The sequence below is a fragment of the Cyprinus carpio genome, chromosome A25 (genome assembly GCF_018340385.1).
Source record: "Cyprinus carpio isolate SPL01 chromosome A25, ASM1834038v1, whole genome shotgun sequence".
In the NCBI taxonomy this organism is placed as follows: Eukaryota; Metazoa; Chordata; class Actinopteri; order Cypriniformes; family Cyprinidae; genus Cyprinus; species Cyprinus carpio.
This window is the reverse complement of record NC_056596.1, coordinates 12780574-12807481: the sequence shown is the minus strand read 5'-3', so window position 1 is coordinate 12807481 and position 26908 is coordinate 12780574. Positions and strand designations below refer to the sequence as shown.

General features: G+C 33.9%; 2 protein-coding genes and 1 long non-coding RNA gene across 5 annotated transcripts; 2 read left to right on the top strand and 1 right to left on the bottom strand.

Annotated features, from left to right (window-relative positions):
• The first annotated feature begins 211 nt into the window (after positions 1 to 211).
• On the top strand, positions 212 to 14531 carry LOC109067581 (little elongation complex subunit 2-like). Its single transcript, XM_042715588.1, has 15 exons — positions 212 to 318; positions 413 to 514; positions 870 to 1155; positions 1256 to 1375; positions 1558 to 1692; positions 1783 to 1906; positions 3234 to 3383; positions 3605 to 3789; positions 4671 to 5535; positions 6572 to 6738; positions 7211 to 7340; positions 10225 to 10309; positions 10744 to 10794; positions 11147 to 11387; positions 14085 to 14531. The coding sequence occupies exons 1-15, from the start codon at positions 305 to 307 to the stop codon at positions 14295 to 14297; spliced, it is 2868 nt and encodes a 955-aa protein (XP_042571522.1). The 5' UTR covers positions 212 to 304; the 3' UTR covers positions 14298 to 14531.
• A 1736-nt stretch (positions 14532 to 16267) lies between these two features.
• Positions 16268 to 22693, top strand: LOC109062666 (annexin A2-like). The gene is made up of 13 exons (XM_042715587.1): positions 16268 to 16397; positions 17334 to 17394; positions 17624 to 17714; positions 18790 to 18884; positions 18963 to 19076; positions 19194 to 19284; positions 19359 to 19438; positions 19547 to 19606; positions 20567 to 20660; positions 20746 to 20841; positions 21805 to 21863; positions 22033 to 22155; positions 22268 to 22693. Exons 2-13 carry the CDS (start codon positions 17344 to 17346, stop codon positions 22325 to 22327), a joined length of 1014 nt encoding a protein of 337 aa, XP_042571521.1. The 5' UTR covers positions 16268 to 16397; positions 17334 to 17343; the 3' UTR covers positions 22328 to 22693.
• Positions 20556 to 26465, bottom strand: LOC122135615. Of its 3 annotated transcripts, XR_006153622.1 has the most exons (6): positions 25739 to 26465; positions 24696 to 24757; positions 24499 to 24610; positions 20980 to 20986; positions 20837 to 20902; positions 20556 to 20690 (listed from the first exon to the last, which is right to left on the bottom strand). It is a non-coding gene; the product is annotated as an uncharacterized LOC122135615 (long non-coding RNA). The 3 variants fall into 3 exon arrangements; XR_006153623.1 differs by lacking the exon at positions 20980 to 20986; XR_006153624.1 differs by lacking the exons at positions 20556 to 20690; positions 20980 to 20986 and having other exon boundaries at positions 20778 to 20902.
• Between the last annotated feature and the right edge of the window lie 443 nt (positions 26466 to 26908).

Sequence of the window (26908 nt, the reverse complement as noted above, 5' to 3'; positions counted from 1 at the left end):
TTAACCATAATAATTTAAACTCAATCTAATTTTTGATTGGAATCAGATTTGCTCTTAAATTACGATGCAAAAACTTAAAATCAAGCATTAATATATATATATATATAATTTGATAAAACTTAAAATCAAGCAATTTATTGATATTTTTCAGTATGTCCCGATAATAATTTAGAACTGTGGAAGTTGTTTATAGTTTTATATGTATATGTATCTTTGTGTCATGTTTTGGTTCTAGCCGGAAGATTCTTCGATCGCATTCTCACTGTTATGATGAGGGACCGTCAGCCTGCGAGAGTCTGCGGTCATGGAGTTAAAATGGTAGGTGACAATACGATTCGCTGAATAAACACATTTTAATGCTGACCAGTTTAATAAACCGCAGTCAGCTTCAGTGTGCTGGTTTGTCCTTCAGGAACGACGCTCCTGTCACTGGGCCGCTTGAGTTCTCGAGAGATGTGTTTGACAAGTTCACTCTCGCGCCCACCGTCAAAGAACTGTTTGCTCTTTTACACAGGTAGGTGACTCTGCTCAAACCCTACGATAAGTGTAGCTAAACTGTGTTAAAGTAAAGTTAAACTGTGCAAGAGCGTAATAACCACATATAAAACGGCTCTTCGTTAACATAATTAAATCGTGTAACCATGGTTACAGCTTTCAAACGATCAGTGCTATCTGAGATGGGAAAATAGTAGCAAAAATACTTGAATGTACATCATTTCTACCAAATGTAAGTAATGACTATAGTAAACCCATGGTAATTTTTGTAAGGGATGCTCTGTAGATGAAAAGGATTAGAGCATCCTTCATCAAGACTATAAGAGGTTTTAATGATGATATGTTGTTGAGATGTTTTATTGTTTTCTTCAAAGCTCTGATTCAAAGTCTGAGGACACGGGTGAGAAAAAGCCAGATGGATCCTCATCAGAAGCAAAGGCTGTTAAGTGTAATGAAGATTCAGATGTCAGTAACATCCTTGCATCAGATGAGCCCTCGTCTGAATGCAAACAAACCAAAGCCAAACCTGTGAAGAGAACTGCGACTCCAGCGTTCCCTGAGCCCCTAGTGCCCTACCCCTGCACTTCCACCCTCAACGCAAAGAATCGCAAGCTATATCTCAACATGCTCGTCCGCAAGAATTATTCCAGAGCGTCAAAGGTAGACCATCTCTCGTCCCGATCGCCTGCTTTAATAGTAAGGCCGGTTTGATTGAGGTACATGGATGCAAGACTGTTTCATATTGTCTTTTATTTCAAAGTGTTTGATGGAGCAGGTGAAGAACGAGGTGACGGAGTTTATGAAATACCTGCAAGATGTTTCTAGAGCATGTGCTGATGGGTACAACTATATGCCACCAGGCAGCGCCCGCTACACTGAGGTAGTATTTTATTATTATTATTATTATTATTATTATTTTACTATTCAAATGTTTTTACAAAATCCATTGTTGTTTTTAATTACTTTTTAATTATTTTATTTTAACTAGATAATAAAAATATATATTTTTAATACAATACATGTTTTATTTATTTAAATGATGTGGTATGTTTTCCCCAACAGGAATATTTTGCAGCCTGTTTGGAGCATATGAAGAGTTACCCACAGGTTTACAGCATCCAAGAGATTACTAGCCTAACCAGTGTAAAGTTTGTGGGTGAAATATCTCTCATCTTTGAGAAACAGCTTCTTGCTATGGTACCTATTTTTCGATATTTATTTTCTTTGATCTTAAATGTGTGATGTATTGTTGCTTGTTATATCGATCTCTTCTGTCTTTCTCCTCAGGGTAAAATAGACATGCTAGACACAAAAGTGATCGCAGAAAACACCCAGTTTGCTGTAGACTATGAGACCGTGTCAAATGTGATTCCTCCAGCTAAAAAAGCAACTTTAGGACACACTGTAAGTAGCCTGTGTGTGTTTATGTCAATTTTTGTGGTTTGTGGTCTTTAATGAATAAATATCTCAAAAGGGTAATTTTTCACCCCAAAATGGAAAAAAAAAGTCTCATGGCAATTATACACATTTTTACTTAAATTCTTATTTTGCATGTTTATTTAAATGCTTAATTGAGTTAAATTCAGTACAAGTACTACTATGAATGAATACTGTTAAGTACCATTTAATTATTATTAGTAGTAGCAGTAGTAGTATAATATCATGTAATGATAATTGGGACAAAGAAACTTGCTTAATTGCCATGTAAATAATGTCATGATGCAATACAAATATATTAATATAACTGTAACAAAAAAGAAAAAAAATGTGAATCATGTTAAATAGGTATTCTGCAGGTCTTAAAAGGGTCTAATTCACTCTTCTACAAGATAAGGCCTTGAAAGGTCCTGAATCTGAGCAAAAGGCCTTCAGTTGTTATAGTCATGGCATTAAATGTAGCATGGACTTTATATATATATATATATATTATATATATATAATTATATATATATATATATATATATATATATATATATATATATATATATATATATATATATATATATATATATATAGTTTTGTTTTTCAATACAAATATCTAAGCATTCTTAAATCAAGATGCATTTACTAGATGCATCTTGTTTTCTGAGAAATTGAATATAAGTAATTGAACTTATGTTTAAAACAAGAATAAATATGTCGTTTTGCTTCTCAAGTAAAATTATGGTTCAACAATCTTTAGACATTTGCACTGGAAAACAAGAAACAAATACTGATGAAGAACATAATTTTTTGCAGTGTGATCAGAAGGTACAGTAAAAGTTATTTCCATATTCTAGTGGTTGGGGGCACAGCTGTTTTTTAGCACATTCTTTTGTAAAATGAATTAAAAAATAATGGAGGTGTGTAGGAAGTTCTGTTTTCAAGCATTGCTAATACAAGACATTTATGTTTAGAGAACATTGACGTGTTCCATTCAGTTGAATCATTTCTTTACATGGTCGTAAACCTGCAGAAATATATATATTTTCTTGTTTTTACGGGTAAACAAGGACCCAGAAATGTCCTTTTTTGTGAGTTTCACAAATGTTATTTCTAGGTTGTCTCTGTCTTGCAAAATGTGACTTTAACCACTAGGTGGCACTGCTGCATTTGGTTTGAAATACCACTCTCATATGTTTGTTTCTTATATATGTTGAAATCTGTCCCCAGACCTCATGAATTTTTGATAGACCTGTGGAAATCAAAAATAATACTTGTTTTTGTCTTGTTGTGTTTTATCTTATGTTGTGCATGAGATATGAAATTAATGTATCAAAAACTCTGTGCCACCTATGAGCCACAAGTGTGTTTATCTAAAGAGGCCTTTCTTCAGCTCCTGAACAACAGCTCTGAGTTCACGGAAGCATGGGAGCTGCCCGTCTGGGTCAAAATTAATCCTATGAAAGGTGAGGGGTCACCTCATGTTTTATTGTAGACCAGGGCCGGGCAACTTCGGAGTTTAGCTCCAGCCTTAATCAAACACACCTGCCTGTAGCTTTCTAGTCAAGCTTGTTTGATTAGGTTTGAAGTGAACTGTGCAGGACAGTGGTCCTCCAGGACTGAAGTTGCCCGGCCCCGTTGTAGATCTCACATAGTCTCAAATGATGAATGTTGTGGTTGTGCTCAGGCAGCAGTCAGAGTAAGACGGCGTACATCGATCCTCCTCTGCTGAAGACAGAGATGAGCTGGAGAGAGAGGAGTCTGCTGTTTCATGAAGAGAGCCTGAAGCTGGCATTCAAGAAGACTGTATCACGTCCTGTGTTTTTCCTCACTTCAGAAGAGCTGCCTGTTGAAATGGAGCCTCCTCCTGAGGTAAGAGGTTTATCATGGGAAGAAGACCAAACAACAGACAGTGAAATATATTGTAGATTAATTATTAATAAATTACTAATTAATTATTGTAATTATTGGCTCCTTTTCCCTTTAAAAAAACAATATATCACTTTCAGGAAGTATACATTTTTTATTTGTAAGTAGTTTTAGATTTAAACAAAAGATAAACATGCAAGCTCAAAAACAGAAATTATTTCTGCCCAATTGGATAGTAACTAGATAAAATATATAATATATTTAATAATTAGTATAGCAATGATAACAATTATATATAACTACTATACTATATTATATAATTTTTTATTACAAATTGTTATATATGTGTATATACACACACACAGTGTTGTTATAAATTATTACAAAATTCTAATAAAATTGGAATAAATAATTTTTTTATGTGCATATTATTAGCATATTAGAATGATTTTTGAAGGATCATATGACACTGAAGACTGGAATAATGATGCTGAAAATTCAACTTGAATCACAGGAATAAATTACATTTTAAAATAGAAGACTGTTCTTTTAAATTGTAATAATATTTTACTATATTGCTATTTTTTTTTTGATTGGGTAAATGCAGGTTTGGTGAGCATAAGATACTTTTAAAAATCCCTCAGTTATTCCAAATGTTTGACCAGTAGTGTATATATAAAGAGGTGCATAAATAAATAAATAATGTATAAATTAATAAATGCAAAAATTATGATGTGTGTTTTTTACATTTTAGATTATATTGTACAATAATTTTATATTATATATCTGCTAAATAAATAAATATAAAGTAAACCTAAATAACTGTAAGTTGAAAAAAAAATATTTCAAATATGAACATTGTAAATAATATTTACTCTGCCCAGGACAAGATGTCCAGGAGTGTGTTTGCAATTGATGATGCTGGTATGGATTTTGGGACTGATCTAACAGACCTGGAGTCATTTGGGGAGTCATACAAGCCCAGTAAGAAAGTGAAGGAACAGACTGAACCAAAAACAGCTTCTACAAATCCAACCGCAACTCCATCTCAACTTACCCCAAGCCCCCAAAACCCAACAGACTCTTCAGGTACAACAAAACACACCTCAGCATCTCAAGACGCTCCCACAGAAACCTTTGAGTTGACTGTAGCTAAGGTCCAAGCAGAGACTGACCCTTTGGCTGACGGAGAAAACGCTATGCTGAATGAAAGTGACATTTCAGAGAAGGAAAGTGTGATTGAAGATTCAAAAGAGAAGATAGAAACGCCTTCTGCTCAGTGTCCTCCCACCAAGCGGCCCAGACATGAGATGAAAGACAAGATAGACCAGGATTTGGATTCTGATGAAGAACGACTAGTCATAGATGACATTTCCTCCCCACAGAGACCTCAGACCCAGGTGACACCAGCAGAGGTGTCCTCCCCCCAAGCACCCGACCCAGTCACGCCAGGACACACAAACCCTTTAGGCAAAGGAACAAAGAAGGGCATCAAAAGACCCAGAATATCCGGCGAGTGTGATCAGCTCGGACAGATTTTGCGGATGCAGGACGCCATGCTGAAATCCACTCCCAGCAAGAACCAGGAGCCTGTGAAACCACATGTCCCAGAAGACAAACCTCCAGAAGCTAAAACCCATTCACTGGTCAAGCAGTGCGTGACCTCATATCTGGAGTCCAGAGAGGGACAGGGAGAAGACATCACACTGCCTGCTGACGTTCCTGTGCTGCTAGCCACTCAAAGAAAACGTTAGTGCTCAAAACACGCTCTCAGAGGCAAAGACTATGTGTAGTGTGGCCACAGTCAAGCTCAGGTTTTGTTTTTGTGAAGTTATTCAAATGTACTTTTAAATATGGCCCATATCAGATACTCATTGAACAGGTGATGCTCTAAAATTGAGCCATATCCATAAACTTGCAAACAAGTTGGAAATAACACCTAACGTGTGAGGAAATCCATTTTACTATACTGTATGTATTTCAAAATAAATGTGCAGTTCTTTAAATATATTTTAATAATTATTTACTCTATTATTTAAATTTTAGGTTTAAATATTATTTAAAATATTAAAATAATACTTAAATGTATTGAATAATTCAAGAATACATACATTTTTTTTTTTCAGAATTTTAACATATAACTTGACAACTTCAATAACTGTTCAGTTTCTATGATCACATTTAATTACCATTGAAGCACAAAAAGTGTTACCAATAAATCACCAAGAAATATTACCAATATTACTGAGATGCTCTTCCCAACCCAAAAGATGAGATATTTATGATGAACATTAAGTCATGTGTCAAGTTATGTTTGTGGCAATTTATATATATATATATATATATATATATATATATATATATATATATATATATATATATATATATATATATATATACAAATCACACACACAAATAAATTGGCACAAATATAACTGTTACATGTTCACAAATATTCACTTACAGTATATAGATTAGAATAATATAACACATGTATCTGCAAGATTACATCTAATACATTTTGTGCCCGGTTTATTATGTATGGATAGATAGAAAGAATTTAATTATTTCAAATCTCAATATTTTTTTCTGTTCACACTGTCATTAAAAACAAACAAACAGCTAGTGTCACATGTAAGGCAAAAAACAAGATAATGCTAGCATTTAATAATATTAATATGATCTACAGGAGCTGTATTTTATTTATTTATTATTTTTTGCATTTTTAAGTTCATTTATTTTAGTCAAAGTTTCTTATACAGAAATCTTTATCCATCTATCACAGGTCTTCTGAAGGAGGATCTTCAGGTCAGTGCTGAGGATGAGATGGACTACGATCCTCCAGCAGAGGGCAGCGTTCTGTACAAACTCTACAGCCTTCTGGATGTTCTGCTCATGGTGCGCAGCAGTGTGACCATCGCTCACCCCAGACACGACAAAGACACTTTCAGGGTGAGCTGGACACATGCTACACAAACACCATACTCCTTTTGTGAAAATGTTGATTATTTTGACACTAGTTGAAGGATACGCCCCAAAAGTCACGGTTGAGAGATTCCAAACAACATCAGACTCATCAGTTCTTATTAGTTATCATCGTATGTGATTTTTAGCAGCCCTTTTTTGGATTTGAGTCAGTATGTCAATATGCCAAGCATTAATGTTTATATTTTAACCAGAGTTGAGTAATGTTCACCACTCCCTTTCTTTAAACAGTATGCTTTCCTGTACGTTGCCGTAGAGAAGAATTTTAAATCTTTTCAATGTATTAACAGACTCTTTCCAGTCAATGGTCCTCAACCGTAACTTTCTGCCCTGAAGATAGCAGCACAGGATTTACTCTTCTGCATGTGTTTATAGAAAACAGTGACTCATATATCTCTGCCGTTTGAGATGGGTAATCATTGAATCTGCTCTCATCCAGGCCGTCCCGGTGCATGTTTTACCCAAGCTGGAGTATCAGCTGTGCTACGGAGCCGAGAATCTGACCCACACAGAGGTTTGTCAGCTGTGGGCCGAGAAACTTCTGCATTCCAGTACCGTGTCCTTCATAAGTAAGACACCTGATGAAATAGGTTTTCTTTTTCTTTAGCTATCATGAAAGGTTATGCACTTTGATAATCATAGTCATGAATATGTTTGATCAAATCAGATTCACCTGAACTAAAGAAAATATGTAGTGTGAGAGTATTTAAAAAAGATCATATTCTCCTGTAGAAAAGAAAATATGTAGGATTACAGTGTTAAAAAAGCAATGGGCTTTTAATAACAATCAGTTCAGTTTATAAATACATAATTTAACTGATTTTATTATTTGTTTGCATTACCAAATCAAATTAAACATTTTTGCATCATGTTTAAAATGTTGTAGTAAAAATATATGTAGATAAAAAAAACTAATTTGATTTGATAATGCAAGCAAATCATTGAATCAAAGTATTTTTCAACCTTGAAAATGTAGGAAAAATATATGTAGGTAAAATTTAGATGAATCAATTCATAACTGATTCGGCGGATCATTTGCATTATGAAATTAAAGCATTTTTCATGCTTTGTTATACGGGTGTAATTTGTATAAATAATTTTCTTAATTAAATACTACAATTTTACAGTAATTTTACTTCATGTTTGAATCTAGGTTTTGCTAAAATGCATAGTTTTCACGTGACGTCACACCCTTACAGGAAATGTTGCGGCGGGTGCTGTATATGGATTGCTAATGGCCAAAACTTGCATTTTGTTCACATATCTTTGTTTTATTCTTTTGAGAGGTGATCGAAATATTTTTTTTGGATTGGAACAGATAGAAAACTGACAGGCTTTTGCTGCAGTTCTATAGATGTTTTGCCCGCCAGGTCTTCGAGCCAGTCACGTGACTGAAAACTACCAATGCTTTCAATGATAATAATAAAAAAAAAAAAAAAAATTTTTTTTTACATCATTTAAGTGAAAATCACAAATTGCCATCATCAAGTATAAAATAAAGGTTTTTTTTTTTTTTTTTTTTTTTTTTTTTTTAATGAATGAATGAATGAAGCAAATTCAAACAGAAGTATCCATGTTGTATCTTGAGTGGTAGTCTTGGTAACAAGGGGAGTCAGCACAAAAGTGAACTTCCCGCAAACTCCCAGCATGCCTCTCTCATGACGCATGACTCACTGTTTTGAGTCCGGGTTGCCGTAGCTACTAACATTTCAGCTTTGAAAGGGCTGCAGAAGAATGCAACCACATGTGTGACACATCGGTGTGGGAGGAGGGCTTCTTAGGTTTCACCATAATGAGAGAGAGGGAAGGAGACTCCCTTTCTGCTGAACAGACTGCTGAAGTTTGAAGAATTTGGAAAAAATAATAGTGTTTTTATCCATTTTTTGGAAGCCTTTATAACTGACGGTGATTTTAAGAATGTCCACAATGTGCCTGAATCACAGAAGAATGCAGAATAGCCATTGTCTGCTTTAGAGATTCGTCTTGGCTTATTAAAGGAATCTAGTCTTTTCTTTGGATCTAGTCCAAGATCCAGCCCTGCTGATAACAGAACAGGCTGGTATCTTCACAGCCATGAGGCTGGAGATAATTTCGCAAGGTTTAAGAAGACTTGAGCTGATCATTTTACTGAGGCAGATTACTGCAATGTCATAAGACAATATAAGCACAAATTTATATTTAATTTCAAAATTACTTCTGTTGTCTTTGAAATATGGTTAATGTGTTCTGCTGAATGTACTGACAAGCAATTATAGTAAACTAAAATATATTTTAATGTAATTTCTATTTAAATACATTTGTAATGATGAAGTTGCAAATTAGTAGATTTAAAATATATTGACTTGAAATGTAATATCAATAAACACACTACAGTTAGATTTGAAGTACACTACAAGTGCACTTTCCATACAATTATGCAAAACTTTTCTTAATGCAAGGAACAGTGATTACACTTTGTTCTGTCATCCTCAAGTCTCTAATGCTCAACTACGCTGCATTTAGTTCATTAGGATTACAGTAAAAACAGTAATGTTGTGGAAATTTTTTACAATGTAAAATAGCTCTTTTCTATTTGAATATATATAAATATTCCTGTGATGCAAATCTGCATCATTACGCCAGTCTTCTGTCACATGGTCCTTCAGAAATCATTCTAATAACATTGATTTGCTGACTTTGTGATTTTGTGGAAACCACAAAACATTAAAAATGTCTTTGCTGTCACTTTTTGATTAATTTAGTGCATCCTTACTGAATAAGTTTTAATTTCTTAAAAAAAAAAAAAACACTTGCTGACCCCAAAATATTGATTATTGACATTCAAACGAAGCCAAAGCAGGACCAATGGTATGAACACAGACAGAGTGACACAATATATCAATAGTCATTTATTAATTTATAGTTAGAACTTGTTCCAATTGTTGCTCATCCTCTCTGGATTTAGAAGAATTACTGGTGAAATGTCGTCATGTCCTCTGTTTCATTATAGTTTTGTGTTCTTTGGCCTAAAGCAGTGTTTCCCATACACAGATGAACAAGTAAGGGTGTGGAGATCATTTTCTTCTGGCATGAACTCAGAATGACACCATCCGTGTGAAAAGGGCAGAGATACAACAGACAGACACAACGTGTGGACAGTTATTGCAACATTCACAACATTTGTCACAGCCTGAGTTTGTATTGCAGGTCAATGCGTGTCCTAATGCACCACATGTTGAGACAGATTTAGATGTTCTTCAGATTGTGAGCTGGTTTATGGCTCTGCGGACTTTAACTTCTTTAGCTATTGACTGTTAAATAGAAATGTAGCATAACGAATGCTAAGGAAAATGAATGGAAGTATTATCAGATGAGATTAAAGACTTGCAAAAAATAAACTGAGCAGTCTACCTGAGGTAGTATGTCCATTTAAAGGCTAGTTGTTCAGAAACTGTTTGACATTTGTGTGTGTAGGTCGCATCAATGCACACACATCAGAAGTGGCGCAGATGCAGAATTTGCCAGACGACTGGATTCAGAACGTTACCTGCGACTTCAAGTGAGTGAATCTCAATATAAAGTCAAATTATAATTGTTTAAATAAAACTTTAAAAATTCCTTACCCTGATTTGAACATTTTACCCTGTTGTTTTTTTTTTAATGTCTTCATGTTTGACCAATTTTCAATTCAATTCAATTCAAGTTTATTTGTATAGCGCTTTTTACGATACAAATCATTACAAAGCAACTTTACAGAAAATTAAGTTTCTACAATATTTAGTTTCTACAATATTTCACAGATTCTCATCTGAAATATTGTAATAGTATATTTATTTATAATTATGTATATTTTGTTATAATTTATATTATTATTTATTTACTTTAAAATGTATTTATATTTTAAATAATTAAATAATAATTAATTATATTAGCATTTTATTTATTGTGTCAAGTTTTAATGTTATTTAATGTGCTTCAATATTTCTTTTTCAGGCAAACTAGATGTTTAAACACCCTCTACCACTTACTGAAAAAAGTCTCATTGTGAGTTTCTTTTACTTTTCAGATCTATTTAAAATGGTGACTTTACCCTTAGCAAGATTTCTATTTCCTAATGTGAAATCAGTCTTTCAATCAGTCTTTAAAAGTTTGTAATTCTGCATATTAAGCTAGGATATGTGAAAGCATTTTAACATAAAAAATGACATGCATCAGCTTTCGGTATTGAGCACTGATCTATGATAGATCAGTGGTATTGAGCCTGTATTTCAATGTTTGCAAGGATGTGACCTTAATTTTGTTTGCATTAGAAAGCTTGTGTCATCAACTACACATTTCCTTTCAGCCGTCACTGTGCTGTTTTTTAATAAAAGTTTCTTTTAACACCTGCCCCCAGATTACAGGAAGGACGATACCTCTTAGTCCACAAACCTCGTGAGGGTTTCGTGACCATCTTTAAAGCTAGCGATGAGACCAAGTCTGCTCGCAGTGTGTACCACCTGCAGAACGCGCACTGCGGACCCCCAGCTGTGACTCCAGGGATTCCCTGGGTTCCCCTAGACCCCTCACATGTCCTGCCATTTCACCAGAAACACAGCAGACCACCCTGCACCTTCCCCCCACGTCCACCCCCTCAGGTATGAACATATTTTCACTTTGAAATGTAGCCCCAAGTGTGGAGTATGTGTGCCCTGCAGACATGTTGAATCATGGTGCTTATTTGGGAAATTTGGGGTTGAATTTAGCCTGCAATATACCTTTATAAATTTTCAGGTGGTGGTGTAGTGATTATAGATTAGATTTGGTAAATGGAAGGTATACAGTATTTCCTGGAGTGGTGTGGTGTAGTGGTAGTAGTAAAGAGTTGGTAAATAGAAGGATGCTGGTTCGCATGTGTGCTTCAGACATGTTGAACTGTGGTGCTTTTGTTGAAAATTTGGGTTTGAATTTAGCCTACAACTCTCCTTTTATCCAGTATTTCCAGACAGTGTGGTGTAGTGGTTGTAGCTCAGACTTAATAAATGGAAGTTTGCATGTGAACCCTTGACATGTTAAACTGTTTTGCTTAAAGGGTACTCCACCCCAAAATGAAAATGTTGTCATTAATCACTTACCCCCATGTTGTTCCAAACCCGTAAAGACCGGGACACACCAAGCCGACTTCAAAGAACTAGCGGCAACAAAAGCCGACGGTGTTGTCACCTTTGGTTTGGCAGCTTCGGACCAAAAAGCTGTGCTGGAACACACCGCACAGACTACAGCCGATGGCAAACACGTGCATTCTGCGCATGCGTAAGAGGAACGAGCTGTTCATATCAGCAGCTATTAATAGTATATATTCGTCATTAAAAAGGAGAAACCGAAACAAAGATATACGAGATAAATGCAGATATACGAGATAAATGCAGATATACAAAATGTAAACAAAGCAGTGCTTGCTTACCATTCTGAATATAAGTAACGTTGATAACTTTAATCATTTTAAGCGGCTTATGTTGTTATGAAAACATTTGCGTATAAGAATGATTGGGAAAGATCAGGTAACATTTAAACAGCCTTCTGTCTGTACCGCCTCCATTCACATGCTTGTTTTCATCACTTCTGCTTTAATTCTCGGCAATGACTTGTTCGCTGAACATCCAATCAGAGCTCTCACTCGCGCTGACGACCCCGACACCGATTCAACATGTTGAATCGGGCAAACTGCCGCCGATTTGAGCCCGACGAGAGCCGACGAGTAGAACACACCAAACAAACTAGCCCGAACGTCACTCGCTGTCGGCCCGACGATGGAAATGGCCGATCGTCGGCTTTGTCTCATAACATTGCGGTTGAACCACTGATGGCAGATGGAATATTCTGACGATGTCTTTCATACTTTTCTGGACCTTGACAGTGTAATTTACTTGGCAGTCTATGGGACAGTCACAAGCCTCCAGGTTTTCATCCAAAATATCTTAAATTGTGTTCTGAAGATGAACGAAGCTTTTACGGGTTTGGAACGACATGGGGGTAAATGATTAATGACAACATTTTCATTTTTGGGTGGAGTATCCCTTTAAGTGGGAAATTTGGGTTTGAATTTAGCCTGCTACTTTCCTTTATGCAGTATTTCCATAGTTGGTGTGGTGTATTGGGTTATAAGATTTGATGATTTGAGCCCTTGAGCACTTAGAAAAGTCTTGTTTTAAAGCTGTTTTCAGAGATATGCACCATATATTTGCATACGCACACTCACAGCCAACATAAACAGTCAAGAGTGGACACTCTTTCATGATGTCTCAACAACATTCCTGCACAGTTACCACACCCATTCTGTTGAACAGGACTATCTTTCATGCCATGAATCTGTTGAGTAATAGTTGATGGTGAAAGGTACTTATCTCTAATAGTATCTAACTTTTATTTCTTTTCATTTCTGAGTTATCTTAGTGATTACCATAGCAAACACTGCTCATACTTACAAAACTTACTTAAAGGTGCTGTATGTAAGTATGTATGTTTTGACTCTACTAAAGCATAAAAATACCATAATATGTTTGCAGATGTTTAAGAAACATGCTAAGTTAACACTTGTTTATCTGAAAAACAATGCTACAGTCAGTTAGGGTTAGGGTTGGGGTTAGAAAATGTGCGTTCAGGGCCGGAATGTCAGTCTCTGTTTTGGTTTGTGAAACCCGCCCACTTCCAGTTTACCCAATTGTATTTCGGCACCCCGGGTTGCCAGTTGGCGGAAAACACCGCATATTTCATTTCATTCATTGTCAAGTGTGCTCGTTCCTCTTGGTGTCAGCAATCTGGCAACCTGTGTGTGCATAAAGTCTGCAGAGGAGGGGCAGGGTGGAAAAAAGCCCTCTCCAATATTTTGAATTTGGACTGCAATACCTAGTTCAACCACTCGGTGTCAATCCTACTTATAGCACCTTTAAAGTAAATTTAGATTGCAGATGCTCTCTTATAAACAGGTCTGAGGCTGTTGCGACTGGGATATGTGTCAGGACAGGTTGTAAAGAGATCAAACCCATCCTACTTCATGCTTTGTTATACTCTTACATCATCGCGTTTCCTGAGGAAACATGACACTTAAAATTTCAGTGATGTAAAACATATGCCAGAACCTGGAATGTGTGTCATTTGTAAACCATTGAGCTTTGTGCTCACACTGTTCTGTGGTGACATGCCTACTATATGCATGTCCTAAGGCATGCTGGAACTTTGGATGTGGATTTACAACTCAAGAGATCTCTGTAGTCTTCTTGGATAAACTAGTAATGCAGATACTACTATCCAAATGGTTTCATGTCATAATTTAAGTATATTTTATTCTCATACAGCCAAAAGGTGGAACAGGACCTAAACAACGCCAGGGAAAAAACGCGGTCAGACCACCACAAGCAGCCAATCAGAAACAGTCGACAAAGAAGAAGCGTAAAAAAGACACAAGAAACAAACATAAACAGGCATGGATGGACAACATGAGAGTCAAGCTGATGAAAGACATGCAAAAAACCCAAACCAGTGAAGTTGGAAAGGATGGAAAGCCTTGATTTTGGAAAAATTCATTTTTCTGGTGTGAAAACTAATTTATGTTTAAAAGCACTTACTACCTCTGTTAGTATGTAAATATTTTATGTGACATGTTGTGTAATACAAATTTGTTGTACATTTTGAAACAATCCTTACCAAATAAGAATCGAGTTTACATTTAAAAAAAAAAAAAGTATCCTATTTTGTATTATTTTGTCAGCAGTAAATAAAAAAATTAATGGTTTAATATAAAATCTAATATAATTATTGTCACACATATTTATCAGTAGCTATGTTTCCATCCAAATTTGCAGATTTAACTTATGCAGAAATAAGAATATTGCATAATGCGGCAAAAGTTTTCTATGCTATTTTAAGATTTTAAATGCATCTGGCATTTCCATTCAAAGTTTTTTTTTTTTTTTTTTTTTTTCGATATCCCAAAATTTGCATTCAAATAAAGTGGATGGAAACATATCTATTGACATCCTGATGTTTTTTCTAACAGTATTTTTGAGCAGTTTTGTCTCAACTCCGAGAGAGAGATGTGGGTGTGTCTTAATAGTAAGAAACCCGGCCTACTATATATTCTAATTTGCATACTATCCACACTAAATACAATGTAAGCTTAGAATGAGTCCATCCTTATAGAAGGCAATGCTAAAAACAGTAAAGCTAAAGCTGTCTGGTGGATAGATGAAGAGTGCCTTTCAACTGATATTGAGTAAAACCCATTGTGCAACTAAAGAGGAGGAATGTGTCATGGTTCACTTTTCAGTGGAAGACAGTGCCAAGGAATGTAACACAAAAGCTGCCACAGCAGTTTTAAAGATATATTAACCTAAAACTGAAGTAATAGTAACACTTAAGGTAATGGATTTAGCTAAATGCTAATGCTTACATAAATTTTTTTTTTAACTTTTCTTTATGTGTAGATTCTTGTAATTCTTAACTTTAAAATGATGTGAACTCACATGAGATGAAGACCTTAGAATAAAAAAAATAAAAATAAAAAAAGTGGTTTTATTCTATAAAAGGAGGGTCACCCCTCATGCTAGTGGCCATGTTTAGATCACATGACAAGCTGAATACTATGCACATTTTCCTCTGGAACAACACTTGAATGAATCATGAGTGAGGCATACAGCAAACAGGATATTTCTGTAATGGCATTTCTACATGAAAATTTCTGCTTTTGAGTAATAGACAACTGTTCTAGTAAAACACACACACAAAACAATACACATTTAAATTCCACAGTTTGCGCTTCATTTTTATTATTAATAACAATTAAATTTTTACTTCTTAATTATTACTGCACTGATTTTCATTGAATGGAAAATAAAACATCAAGACTTTTTTTGTGCTTTTAAGATTTGTTTTCCTTAAATTTGATTCCACTCTTATTTTAGTATTAGTATGAGTCTTATTTTAGTATTATAATACAGAATTTATAAATATTTTGAAATAGATTTATTTTACCATTTTTAGTAAAAAAAATAAAATAATTTTGTTTGTTAATTTTACAAATATTTATATTATTTAAGTTTTAAGTTTGGTCATTTTAGTACCTCAATTTCAACTTATTTCAGTTTGTTGCAAAGGGCTTTTATTTAAAAAAAAAGTTTTCATTTTATTTTTTAGATGAAGTTTTAGTCAGTTTTTAAAATATATTTAGCTAGTTTATTTTTATTTCAGTTTTAGGTTTAGTAATTGTACTACTTCAATTTAATAGTAATTCAATTTAATTTTAGTACTTTTTAGTTAGTTGACATGATGGTGAGTAAATGACAGAATGTTCATTTGGGGATTTTTGAGTGATTAGTGTGAAGTCACCACTTAACAAATGGTTCACTACCACATACTTAATTTCCCTTCTGAAACCACAGCCATGGTTTCCTACTTCTTTTCATACTGTGAAGTTTAGAAACGCCCATAGTGAAGTTCTGCCCCTTTAGACTGTGAGGAGGACAGTGAGTGGGTGTGTCCTGGTGGGGTGGAGCTCAATGGGCAGGGAGAAGAGACTCGTGGACCGCCTCTGCTATTTAATCACCACACCCATCACACAGTCAAAGCTGGGATTGTTCTGCACAGCATCTGAGATCTGCTGATCACTAAAGGTAAGTTCAAACCTTTTTCCTTAAGCTGTTAAACTTCTTTATTAAGGCACTTTTTAATGAAAAAAAAAAAAAAACATTAAAAAAAATGGTTCACTTTTAACTTCATATGGTATGAAATGCAATACATTGCATTAAGCTAAACTTCTTTTTTTTCTTTTAACATTAGCCATTCTAAGATTTCCCAAGAAAGCCTCTTTTGAAACTCTTTAGAACTTTTAACCACAAGATTGTGAGAAATGACTGAGCTATAGTAGGATCTGTCTCACATGTTGTAAGGAATTTTCCCAGCATGCTCTCTCATGGGTGTGCCTGTTTGCTTAGGTTTGACCCGATGCTGGTTTTTAAAATTACTGTTTACTGGTCCAGCTTTCATCTAATTACCTAGCAACTGTAGCATATCATGCGTAATGTCTGGAATTTTTACAAAATTCTGCATTTTAGAGGGAAAACTAGCATGATTTACAAGCATTTGGGTGTTTTCGCATTCATTATAAAATTGAAAGTTAATGATTTAATTAGAAGTGTACAGTAAAGTAGTAGTAAACTGACCAGAAATTATTTTTCTTGCATTATCGATCGCATCTCACAGTCTATTTTCTTGACAGATGAGGAAATGAATTGTTTTTTGCATTAGCTTTGTTTTAAGACTCACTATGGCAAGATGAGGTGACTAAGTTTTTCTTAACACAAGATGGGGCAACGGAGTGCTGTTCTTTGTGAACTGACATGCCCTCTGCAGTACTGCATTACATAACTCTGTGAAGCATGTGACGGGACACTTAAAAGTCTTCTCTGAAAGCTGAGAATGCACTCACTGCACTTTAGGATGCAGAAAACCGATGTAAATCAGATGGTCGTTCAATTTGCAGCATGATAGATATCAGACACATAAAGCAAAATATAATGGAAATGAATAGGTGTGGCTGCTCTCCACAGGAAGTCCAGGATGGCAATGATCTCGGAGTTCTTAGGGCAGCTCACTCTGCAACTGGGTGGAGTAAGTTTTCATACAAAACTTTTTTTTTTTTTTTTTTTTTAATGTATAATTAATATTTCTATTTTACAGATAATATGACTAAAAATACACCATTTAATTTTAGGGACCTATATATATATATATATATATATATATATATAGGAAAATTTGATGATGGATGGAGATAGATTATATATTGTATAGTGTGTACCATCTATTTATGGAATAATCCCATTGTTCCTCTCTACAGGGGGATCCCACATACCCTACTGTGGTGCCAGAGCCGAACTTTGATCCAGATAAGGATGCTGCTAGAATTGAGACCGCTATCAAAACTAAAGGTAAGAGAGCTTGATGACATCATGCGAGCTGCCAGATGTATTTGTGGCATCTTGTTCAAGCCTGAAATCTGATGATGATTATGTATCATTAAACAAACATTAGACATTCATGTTTGGTTGTGGGCTTTGACCCGGCCCATGTCTTTGTGTGCTGTGCCTGTAATTGACGTAAAAATGGCCCAGAATGGGCAGCAGTGGTAGAAGTGAGTCATCATCCTGTCTGGAAGGGATTGAACTGCAAGTGGAACATTTTCAGGCCAACGCCTGATTGCAGCAAGCAGCTTTCCTCCCCCTCAATGATTCGATACTCTATTCTGCTTTATAAACCATCTCCTAACATTCTCATGAAAACTCTAAATGCATAAATGATGCTTTTTGGAAGATTCAACCTCTTTCCACTTACCAAATTGTACAAAAAATAACAAAAATAATGGCCGGATTTCTATGTTATTTATTTATTTATTTTTTTAATGATGAAAAAATGACCTCATGACCTTAGCAAATTATTGTTATTATTTTTATTTTATTTTTTTGTAGTGACAATTAGTGAATATATGCAGTGTAATATTTACAGAGCCCTAAATTTGGATTCAGATTAGTTTTTGTTGTTGTTGTTGTTGTTACATTATATCATCAGAAATGTGTAAAATTATTCTGAAATATGGTATATGTAATTGAAAAAAAAAGTCATTTTACGACATTGCAAGGGCAACATATATTAAATATTTTATTAAATAAAATATTTGATACACATTTATATATTGTATATATAAAAACATTTATATATGTTAAATATATATATATGTATATATATATATATATATATATATATATATATATATATAAGATTCAAAACTACTAAAAAAACAATGTAAACTTATTATATGAATGTATATACAAAGAAATAAATCAAAAATACTGTTATTAAAATATCTAAAAATATTTTGGACCTATAGATAATTAAATAAAAGTATGTACTTGTTCTTGTTCATATTACATATGTTTAGTGAATGATATTTCAATATGGTTAAGTGACATTTTGATTTAAAAATAAATATGACATTATTTGTTTTAGGGGTGGACGAGCAAACCATAATTGATGTCCTGACCAAACGTACATATAACCAACGGCGAGAAATCGCTTTCGCATATGAAAGGAGAGCCAAGAAGGTCAGTATATATGTATATACTTCTGTATTGATGTATCTGTCAATTTTTTGTAATAATACTCATTCTTCACACTTTCAGGATATGATCTCAGCCCTGAAGGGGGCGCTGTCTGGCTCTCTGGAAACAGTCATCCTGGGCCTCATGAAGAGCACTGCCCAGTATGACGCCTCCGAAATCAAAGCCTCCATCAAGGTGAACTAAACATCAATGACTTTTAATGATTTATTTATTATTATTATTCTTTTTTTGCTTAGATAAAACGGGAGTGAAATCTAGATTCTCAAAAGTGTAATCTCTGTGTGTTTGCAGGGTCTGGGAACAGATGAAGAGTCTCTGATTGAGATCCTCTGCTCTCGAAGCAATGCTGAGCTCAAGGAGATTAAGAAAGTCTACAAGGAATGTGAGTATGAGAGTATTTAAGTGCACTTATTAGGAGCATGAGGTTGTGATATAAACCTGTGTGTCTCATGGCAGTGTTCAAGAAGGACCTGGAGAAGGATGTGGCTGGAGATACTTCAGGAGACTTCGCTAAACTTCTGCTGGCTCTGGTTGAGGTGGGGTACACTTTTTGTGTGCTTTCACTAATATGTTTCTGAATTAAGATCCAGAGGATTTGTGTTTAATGTAGTACTTGTAACTTCTCAAACCATGTTCCACACCAGGCCAAGAGAGACGAGCCCAGCTCCATCATTGACTACCAGAAAATCGATGAAGATGCCAGAGTAAGTTCTCGTGGTTTCTCTCTCAGCATTTAATTGAAACATTAATAAATAACTGAATATAACATTTAGAAATCGCACATTTATTAGAGCAATAGTGTTTAACTTCAGTTATTTTTTTAAAAACTTCAGTTAAATATTAAACTTTATTATATATTAAATTTCTCTCTCTCTCTCTCTCTCTCTCTCTCTCTCTCTCTCTCTCTCTCTATATATATATATATATATATATATATATATATATATATATTCATTGTTTTCTATATAATATATTACATAAAAATTCTAAATGTAATTTATAATTATATACATTTTAAAATATATAAAAAAATTTATAAAACATAATAATATTATTATTATTATTAATTATACACTATTTACATTTACTTAAGTTTTATTAAAAATGATAATATTTTTATAAATTAATTATACATTATTTAATTTTTATTAATTAATTATACACTATTTAATATATTATAACATTCAATTATAACAATAACATATTATTTAATTAAACTTTTAAAAATATATTTATAAACATTTATTCATAAACGATATATATAAATTATATATTTATAAAAATTAATTTGCATTTTTAAGTAAAAATTAAACTTTTAAAAAATAAACATATACATTTAAACATTTAGAATATATAAATGATATATTTATTCAATTATATATAATTTATATATTATTTATTTACATTAAAATTAAATATTAGTAAAATACTAAACTTTTTTTTTTAAATTTAATATTTACAATATATACATTATTTATATACTATTTATTGTAAGTAAATATTAAACTTTTTTTAATAAAATATTTATATACATTTATTTATATATACAGTATATAATAAATTAAGAAATTATAGGAAATAACTAATAATACAAATTACTTATTCACCAATTTTTTTTTTATTTATATACCATTTATTTACAATATTTAAAATCTTCTGTGCAGGCCCTGTATGATGCTGGGGTCAAACGAAAAGGCACTGATGTGAAGTGCTGGATCTCCATCATGTCTGAGAGAAGCGTTCCTCACCTCCAGAAAGGTTTGTGAGCCTTTTAACCCTTCCTTCCATCTCACAGGATAATAGCACACACAAAATGAATTTGATTCTGTGTTTTCTTTTATAGTGTTTGAAAGATACAAGAGCTACAGCCCATACGACATGCAGGAGAGCATCCGCAAAGAGGTGAAAGGAGATCTGGAGAAGTCCTTCCTTACCTTGGGTGAGACTTTTCTTTGAAGACCCCATGAAACTCAACTTTCCTTCCAGCGTTGATGTACATCCTGTTGAAACAGCAAGTTAGGATGAGATATGGTGAAGTGCTAGACCAGTTTTTTATAGCTAGCCATTAGCCTTTAACCTTGGACCTAGACAACAAGACAAAACAAAGACGACACTTTAAATAATCAATACATTTTAATAAATAAATGCTGCATTAGCATTAATGGAAAACACATGAATAGCAACTTTAATGCTAGTCAGAGGCAGGTGGTGTTAATCATTTCTAACTCTCAATCATTAATATTTTTGGTCAGATTTGCTGGAAGAGAATTTTAAAATGCGACGATATTTTAAATGCGTCAGCCTTCAGCTGTATTTGAGCAAATATGCTACAGTTCAAAAGTTTGTTTTTAATGAAAGAAATCATTTCTGCTCACCAAGGCTGCATTTATTTGATCAAAAATAGAAAATTTGTGAAATATTATTACAATTTAAAATAATTGTTTTGTATCTCAATATATTTTAAAATGTAATTTATTCCTGCGATCAAAGCTGAATTTTCAGCCTTCGGTGTCATGATCCTTCAGAATTAATTTTAATATGCTGATTTGCAGCTCAGGAAACATTTTGCATTATTATAAATGATTAAAACAGTTGTTCTGCTGAATAGTTTCATGGACACTGTAAAATGTTTCCTATGATGAATAGAAAGAGTATTTATTTGAAAAATTTATTTGAAAATAAATGTCTTTACTGTCACTTTTGATCAATAAATGTATTGCTTTCTTTAAAAAGAAAATCATATTGACCCCAGTCTTTTGAACGGTACTGTACAGACTTGGCCTAAAAGCCAAGAAAGTCTTTGCAAACTGCTTCAACGTTCATTTAATCCAATGTTTTTATGAGTGAGAAAGCTATTATTAACTCAGCAGCTGTTATAATCTCCACATCTTCTCTTCCTCAGTTCAGTGCTTTGAAAACAAACAGCTGTATTTCGCCAACAGACTGCAAGACGCCATGAAGGTAAAAGGCGTTTCATCTACCAGCACTTTTTATTCTTTATGGCGAGCATGGAAGAAAGTAATAAAAAAGTTCATTTGTAATGTATCTGCTGATGTTTCAGATGTCTTGCAGTAGAATTTCATCATGCGGTCGCGGTTCTCTTTTAATGTTGCGTATTTGTGTCTTTCAGAGCAAAGGAGCGAAGGAAAAGGTGCTGACCCGGATCATAGTGTCCCGATGCGAGGTGGACCTCAAGAAGATCAGACAAGAGTTCAAGGCCCATCACGGGAAGTCTCTGTACCAGACCATTGCTGTACGTTAAAGTAATATTACTACATGCCAATGTGTAAAACTGATCCTGTGGGATCCCATCTTGAGGAGCCTCTAAATATGTATTGCTTTATTTCTGTGTTTAATTTTCTCAGGAGCACACAAAGGGAGACTACCAGCGGGCTCTGTTGAGCCTGTGCGGGGGAGACGATTAAGTCAGACACAGAGTCCGGGAAGGACTACGAGATGGACTTGAGCTCTGCGCGGGTCCAGACATAGATGTCCTGTGCCTGGCCTTCAGTATAGTCCCTACCCTGCTGCAGCTTTAGAGACAGGCACCCAGTAATCATGCACTCGCTTAGACTGGAAATAACCATGTGTTTTCCATTAAGACGGATCGCAAAATGAACAGCAAAAGAGCTAAATGTGCCATATATGGTTTCCCAGCCCTTTAGAGACAGAATCCCAGTCAGATAAAGTGAATCAGCTATGATACTGGTGTCTTTTTGAAGTTCTTGCATAAAGAACATATACACTTGTACTTTTACCCTTTGTTTCTATAGAAATAAAACAAAAGAAAATCACTGCTTCATCACTGCTTCTTTTTTTTTTTTTTTGCTCTCTTTCTTTCTATAAAAACAACCCAATGATATTTAGATACAGTGACCAATTATTTGGACACTTAAACCACATTTAACATTTATTAATATTTCTTGCTTTATTATTTAAAGTGTCTTTTTTTTTTTTTTTATTGCTTAAAATATGTTTGCACTCATTTAATTTTAAATATAACATTTAAGGGGTAAGGGATCCATTTCAAATTTTAAATAAAAAAATGTAGTAATAATGATTGTAATAATAATAATAATAATGTTAAGAATTCTTTGGACCAATATTTATTGTGGAAAAACTATACAAATAATGTTATTTATCAATCATTTTGATTAAAAATTATTTTATTCATTAAAAATCATTTAAAAGATATTTATTAATTGAATCATTTATTTTGGCTTAAACATTTTAAGGATATAGTGTCTTTATATTATCACACTTACTATTTTTTTCACATACACACACACACACCATAAATTAGTCTTTAAACCACATGAATGCACTTTAATTCAAATCTATTGGTTTATAAATTAAATTGTCATCCAGCATTGCTTGAAATGTGTTTGTGCCCATTTACTTTTAAATATTATTATAAAAATGCTTGGTTTATATTTTATCTAACGGAATGACGTTCATAAATTCTTAGGTTTTCATACTAATACCATAGACTGTATAAAAAGACTAACACCCAAGAGGCACTAGGAGATCAACTGCAAATTTTAGATCAAATAAATAAATAAAATAAGCTGTTGCTTTGGACCTATATTTATAGTGAAAAGCGCTATACAAATAAATGTTATTTATTCATAATTTTAATAAATAATATTTTTTATTTCATTAAAAATAAATAGAAAAATATTTTGTTGATTTATTTTGGTTTAAGGACTTTAAACATATTTAAAGAATATTATTGTCTTAATATTTATCACTATAATATATTATATATTTCTGCCTCTTAGGAACTTTTAGGTATTTTAGGAAGGAGGTCCTTCACAAGAGAATCACAAAATTTGGGGGGTACGTGGAATCAAAAAGTTGGTAAACCCCCCTGCCAAATACTTTCTGTGCTTCTGTTAGTTGCAAATGAGCTGTAAGATGTGGGTTGCATTTATGCAGTATTTCCACTAGAGAGAGATAGAGTCACAGGCTCCGTTTGTGTGGCTAACCATCTCTGGCTTGCTGTGGAATTACTTTGATGTTTGCAACTGCCTTTTTAATTAATATTTTTGTATTCAATAACAAATAGTTAATGTTTGATCTCCACTGGAATTAACATATTTTATCCCTTAATTTTTAAAAAGGAATTAAAAAGAAGTAACTTAGACATTATAGAGCATTTTTCTGCTGTTTGAGATTCTGCTTGGGATCCAATTTAAATACGGTTTACACACATGCGTTACATATCGCCACATAAAGGCTTTAATTACAAAACACTTTATCCCTGACTGGATACTTGAGGGAATCGAGCGTCGTGTTTTAACACCCAATCATTTCCATGATAATCACCCACAACATATTGACACGCCTGAGCCAGTCCATTCATTTCACTACATAATCGGCCAACGACTCAATGTCATTCAGATGTGAGGTTCCTCTCTAGACGTGCTTTATGGGAGCAATAAAATTGTTTTCACGCTGCCTTCTCCTGCTCATTCTTTGGCGAGGAGGCTTTATTTAGATGTTTTAATCATTAGTGTGTTTTGCTGTGTTAGTTTGGTGCTAATTTTTTAATTAAAAATGTTAATTTAACCTCAAGCTAACTTAATTAGCATACCAGAAAGAGGCTTCTCCACTAGATCTTTCCCCTGTTTAGTTTGTGGTCTCTGAGGGTGAGATCCGCTGAAGAGTTGACAATGCATTTCTAATGGCCCCAGCAGGCCTCATTCCTTTAGAGAGAGAAAAACCTAATGAGAAAGAAACATTTTGAGGAAGATAGGAATTAAAATGAAAAAGAGTCTAGATATTTCTCACCTCTTATGGAAAGCTCGACCCGGATGGCCTTACTGACATTTTTTTCACATGGATGATGTTTCCTAAGAATAGAAAATATTGTAATTTCAGCTAATGCGTAGAAGAAACATAAAGAATGAAATTGCATTGTGACCTTCGAAAAACAGATTTTTTTTATTTGTTGAGATCAACAGAGAATTTGTTTCTGTACCCCATTTTAATTATAGTAATTTTAAAATTATTAAAAATATATATATAAATTTTCAGCAAATTAGTACATTTCTAGCTGTTGTTAATAAAACATTTTGTGTTTACATATTTAATAAAATTACATTTTAGTATTGGCTGTTTATGCCATAATACATAAAAGTGCATACTTTGTGCATAAGTATTTTTTTTTTAAATGTAGCCTATAGTTTTGTAAACACTGAAATATGTATGAAATAATATTATAGCCTATAGTTTTGTTTATTTTTGAATTATGTATGCACAAAGAATGAGTTTGGGTGTTTAGATGTTGCACGGAATTTATTTATTTTCATTTTTATTCCATACACTAATATTGGCCTATCAAAAAATGTTTACTTCAAAGATACAGGTAACTTTTTAAAGATATATATATATATATATATATATATATATATATATATATATATATTTGAACTTGTACACAAAATTGGAAAAATTACAGACTTCAAAATGTCATGTAATTCATTGTTACTTGCCATTTCTTTGTAATTGTTTGTGAAATATACTAAAGGAAAACGGTTTATACATCTTTTTTTTTTTGCTGTTTATAAGGGATGTACATTTAAAAGCATCGGGCTACTTCTGTTTCAGTCGAGGACGAAAATTCCTTCTAAAGTTTATAAGCCTTAAAATTTATTATCATTTTGTGATAATATTGATGAGGACATTACCCCTTTGTGCTGCTTTATGTTTATTGCCAATAAAAGATAAAATACAGAGTAAAGGGGGTTAAAACAGTATTTTGCAAAGCATGCGTGAGATTTACATCCAGCTCCAGTGACAGATTAATTTCTGTGTCATAAAGAGGAGAGTACCTCTCATATTTTTTCCGTTTTATGTGGATGTACAACATGCTGTTCTTTTCGAAGGCTGGCCTACCGGGACCCGCGCTGAATCCGGAGGGAACTCTCTCCCGGATTGAAACGACGCAATTTAGCTCGGCAAACGCCGGCATTCAATCATTCAGATAAGACCTGGAGCCCATGAATGTCAAAGCGAGAGCACAGCAGCACTAACAACACGCCGGGATGGGAAGAGGAAATGACTGGCGTTTTCAAATGGCAAGTGGTCAAGCTGTGTTCAAATATGATTACAGTAATCTAAGTGTTCAGCGAAGGGGATTTGTCTGAGGATCTCAAAGTGAAAACAGTAGGCTATAATACGTAGGCCTGTTTTCGTAACATCCCATTCACACAAACAGCGATTTAGTAAAGAAGCGTCAGTAAAATCGCTCGAACTTGGCTTCTGTTTGCACGCCATGAAACGGATCACGCGATGCTGTGTTCGCGTCGCTCCTGATTTGAGCCCCGTTCGACATGCAACAACAAAAGTCGCTGCTAGTGTGAACGCAGCTTTATATTTATTCTTACCTTTTATAGGTCTAGTGAGAGTAATATGCCGTACTATTGTGAATTTAGCCTCGGTCGCGTCATTTTAAATATACTTAAGTTTTGACGCAAACGCATTGCGCTTTCTTACAGCTGAACACGTAGCCTTTCAAAGTATCACAAAGACATCTATTTGACGTCTGCATTTACATCTGCAAAACTATTTTATAGAGTGTTTGGTCATCTGCAATATGTCTATAGGAAGATTCCTATCAGATGTTAAATAGACGTTTAGAAAATGTCTTTAAGATGTTTATGATTTATAATGTATGTAAAACTGACATCTTAAAGACGTCTATCAGATGTTTATACACAGCAGATGCTTTCCAGATGAAGTGATCTTTAACAGACATCTTGTAGACATATGTCCCTGACAGCACACGTACATCACGGAGACGTCTATTTGACGTCTGCATTTACATCTGCAAGACGTTTCCAATCAAATGTTAAATAGATGTTTAGAAAATGTCTTTAAGATGTTTATGATTTAGAATGTATGTAAAACTTATGTCTGAAAGACTTCTTTCAGTTGTTTGTACACAGCAGATGCTTTACAGATGAAGAAATCTTTAACAGACATCTTGCAGACTGTTCGTG

Coding starts and splice junctions, on each gene's coding strand:
- LOC109067581 (XM_042715588.1), top strand. Junction 1,907..3,233: donor TTTAGGACACACTGTAAGTA/GCCTGTGTGTGT, acceptor GTTGTGCATGAG/ATATGAAATTAATGTATCAA. Junction 7,341..10,224: donor CAGTACCGTGTCCTTCATAA/GTAAGACACCTG, acceptor TTGTGTGTGTAG/GTCGCATCAATGCACACACA.
- LOC109062666 (XM_042715587.1), top strand. CDS start 17,344: ATGGCAATGATCTCGGAGTTCTTAGGGCAGCTCACTCTGCAACTGGGT. Junction 17,715..18,789: donor GACCGCTATCAAAACTAAAG/GTAAGAGAGCTT, acceptor TATTTGTTTTAG/GGGTGGACGAGCAAACCATA. Junction 21,864..22,032: donor GACTGCAAGACGCCATGAAG/GTAAAAGGCGTT, acceptor TGTGTCTTTCAG/AGCAAAGGAGCGAAGGAAAA.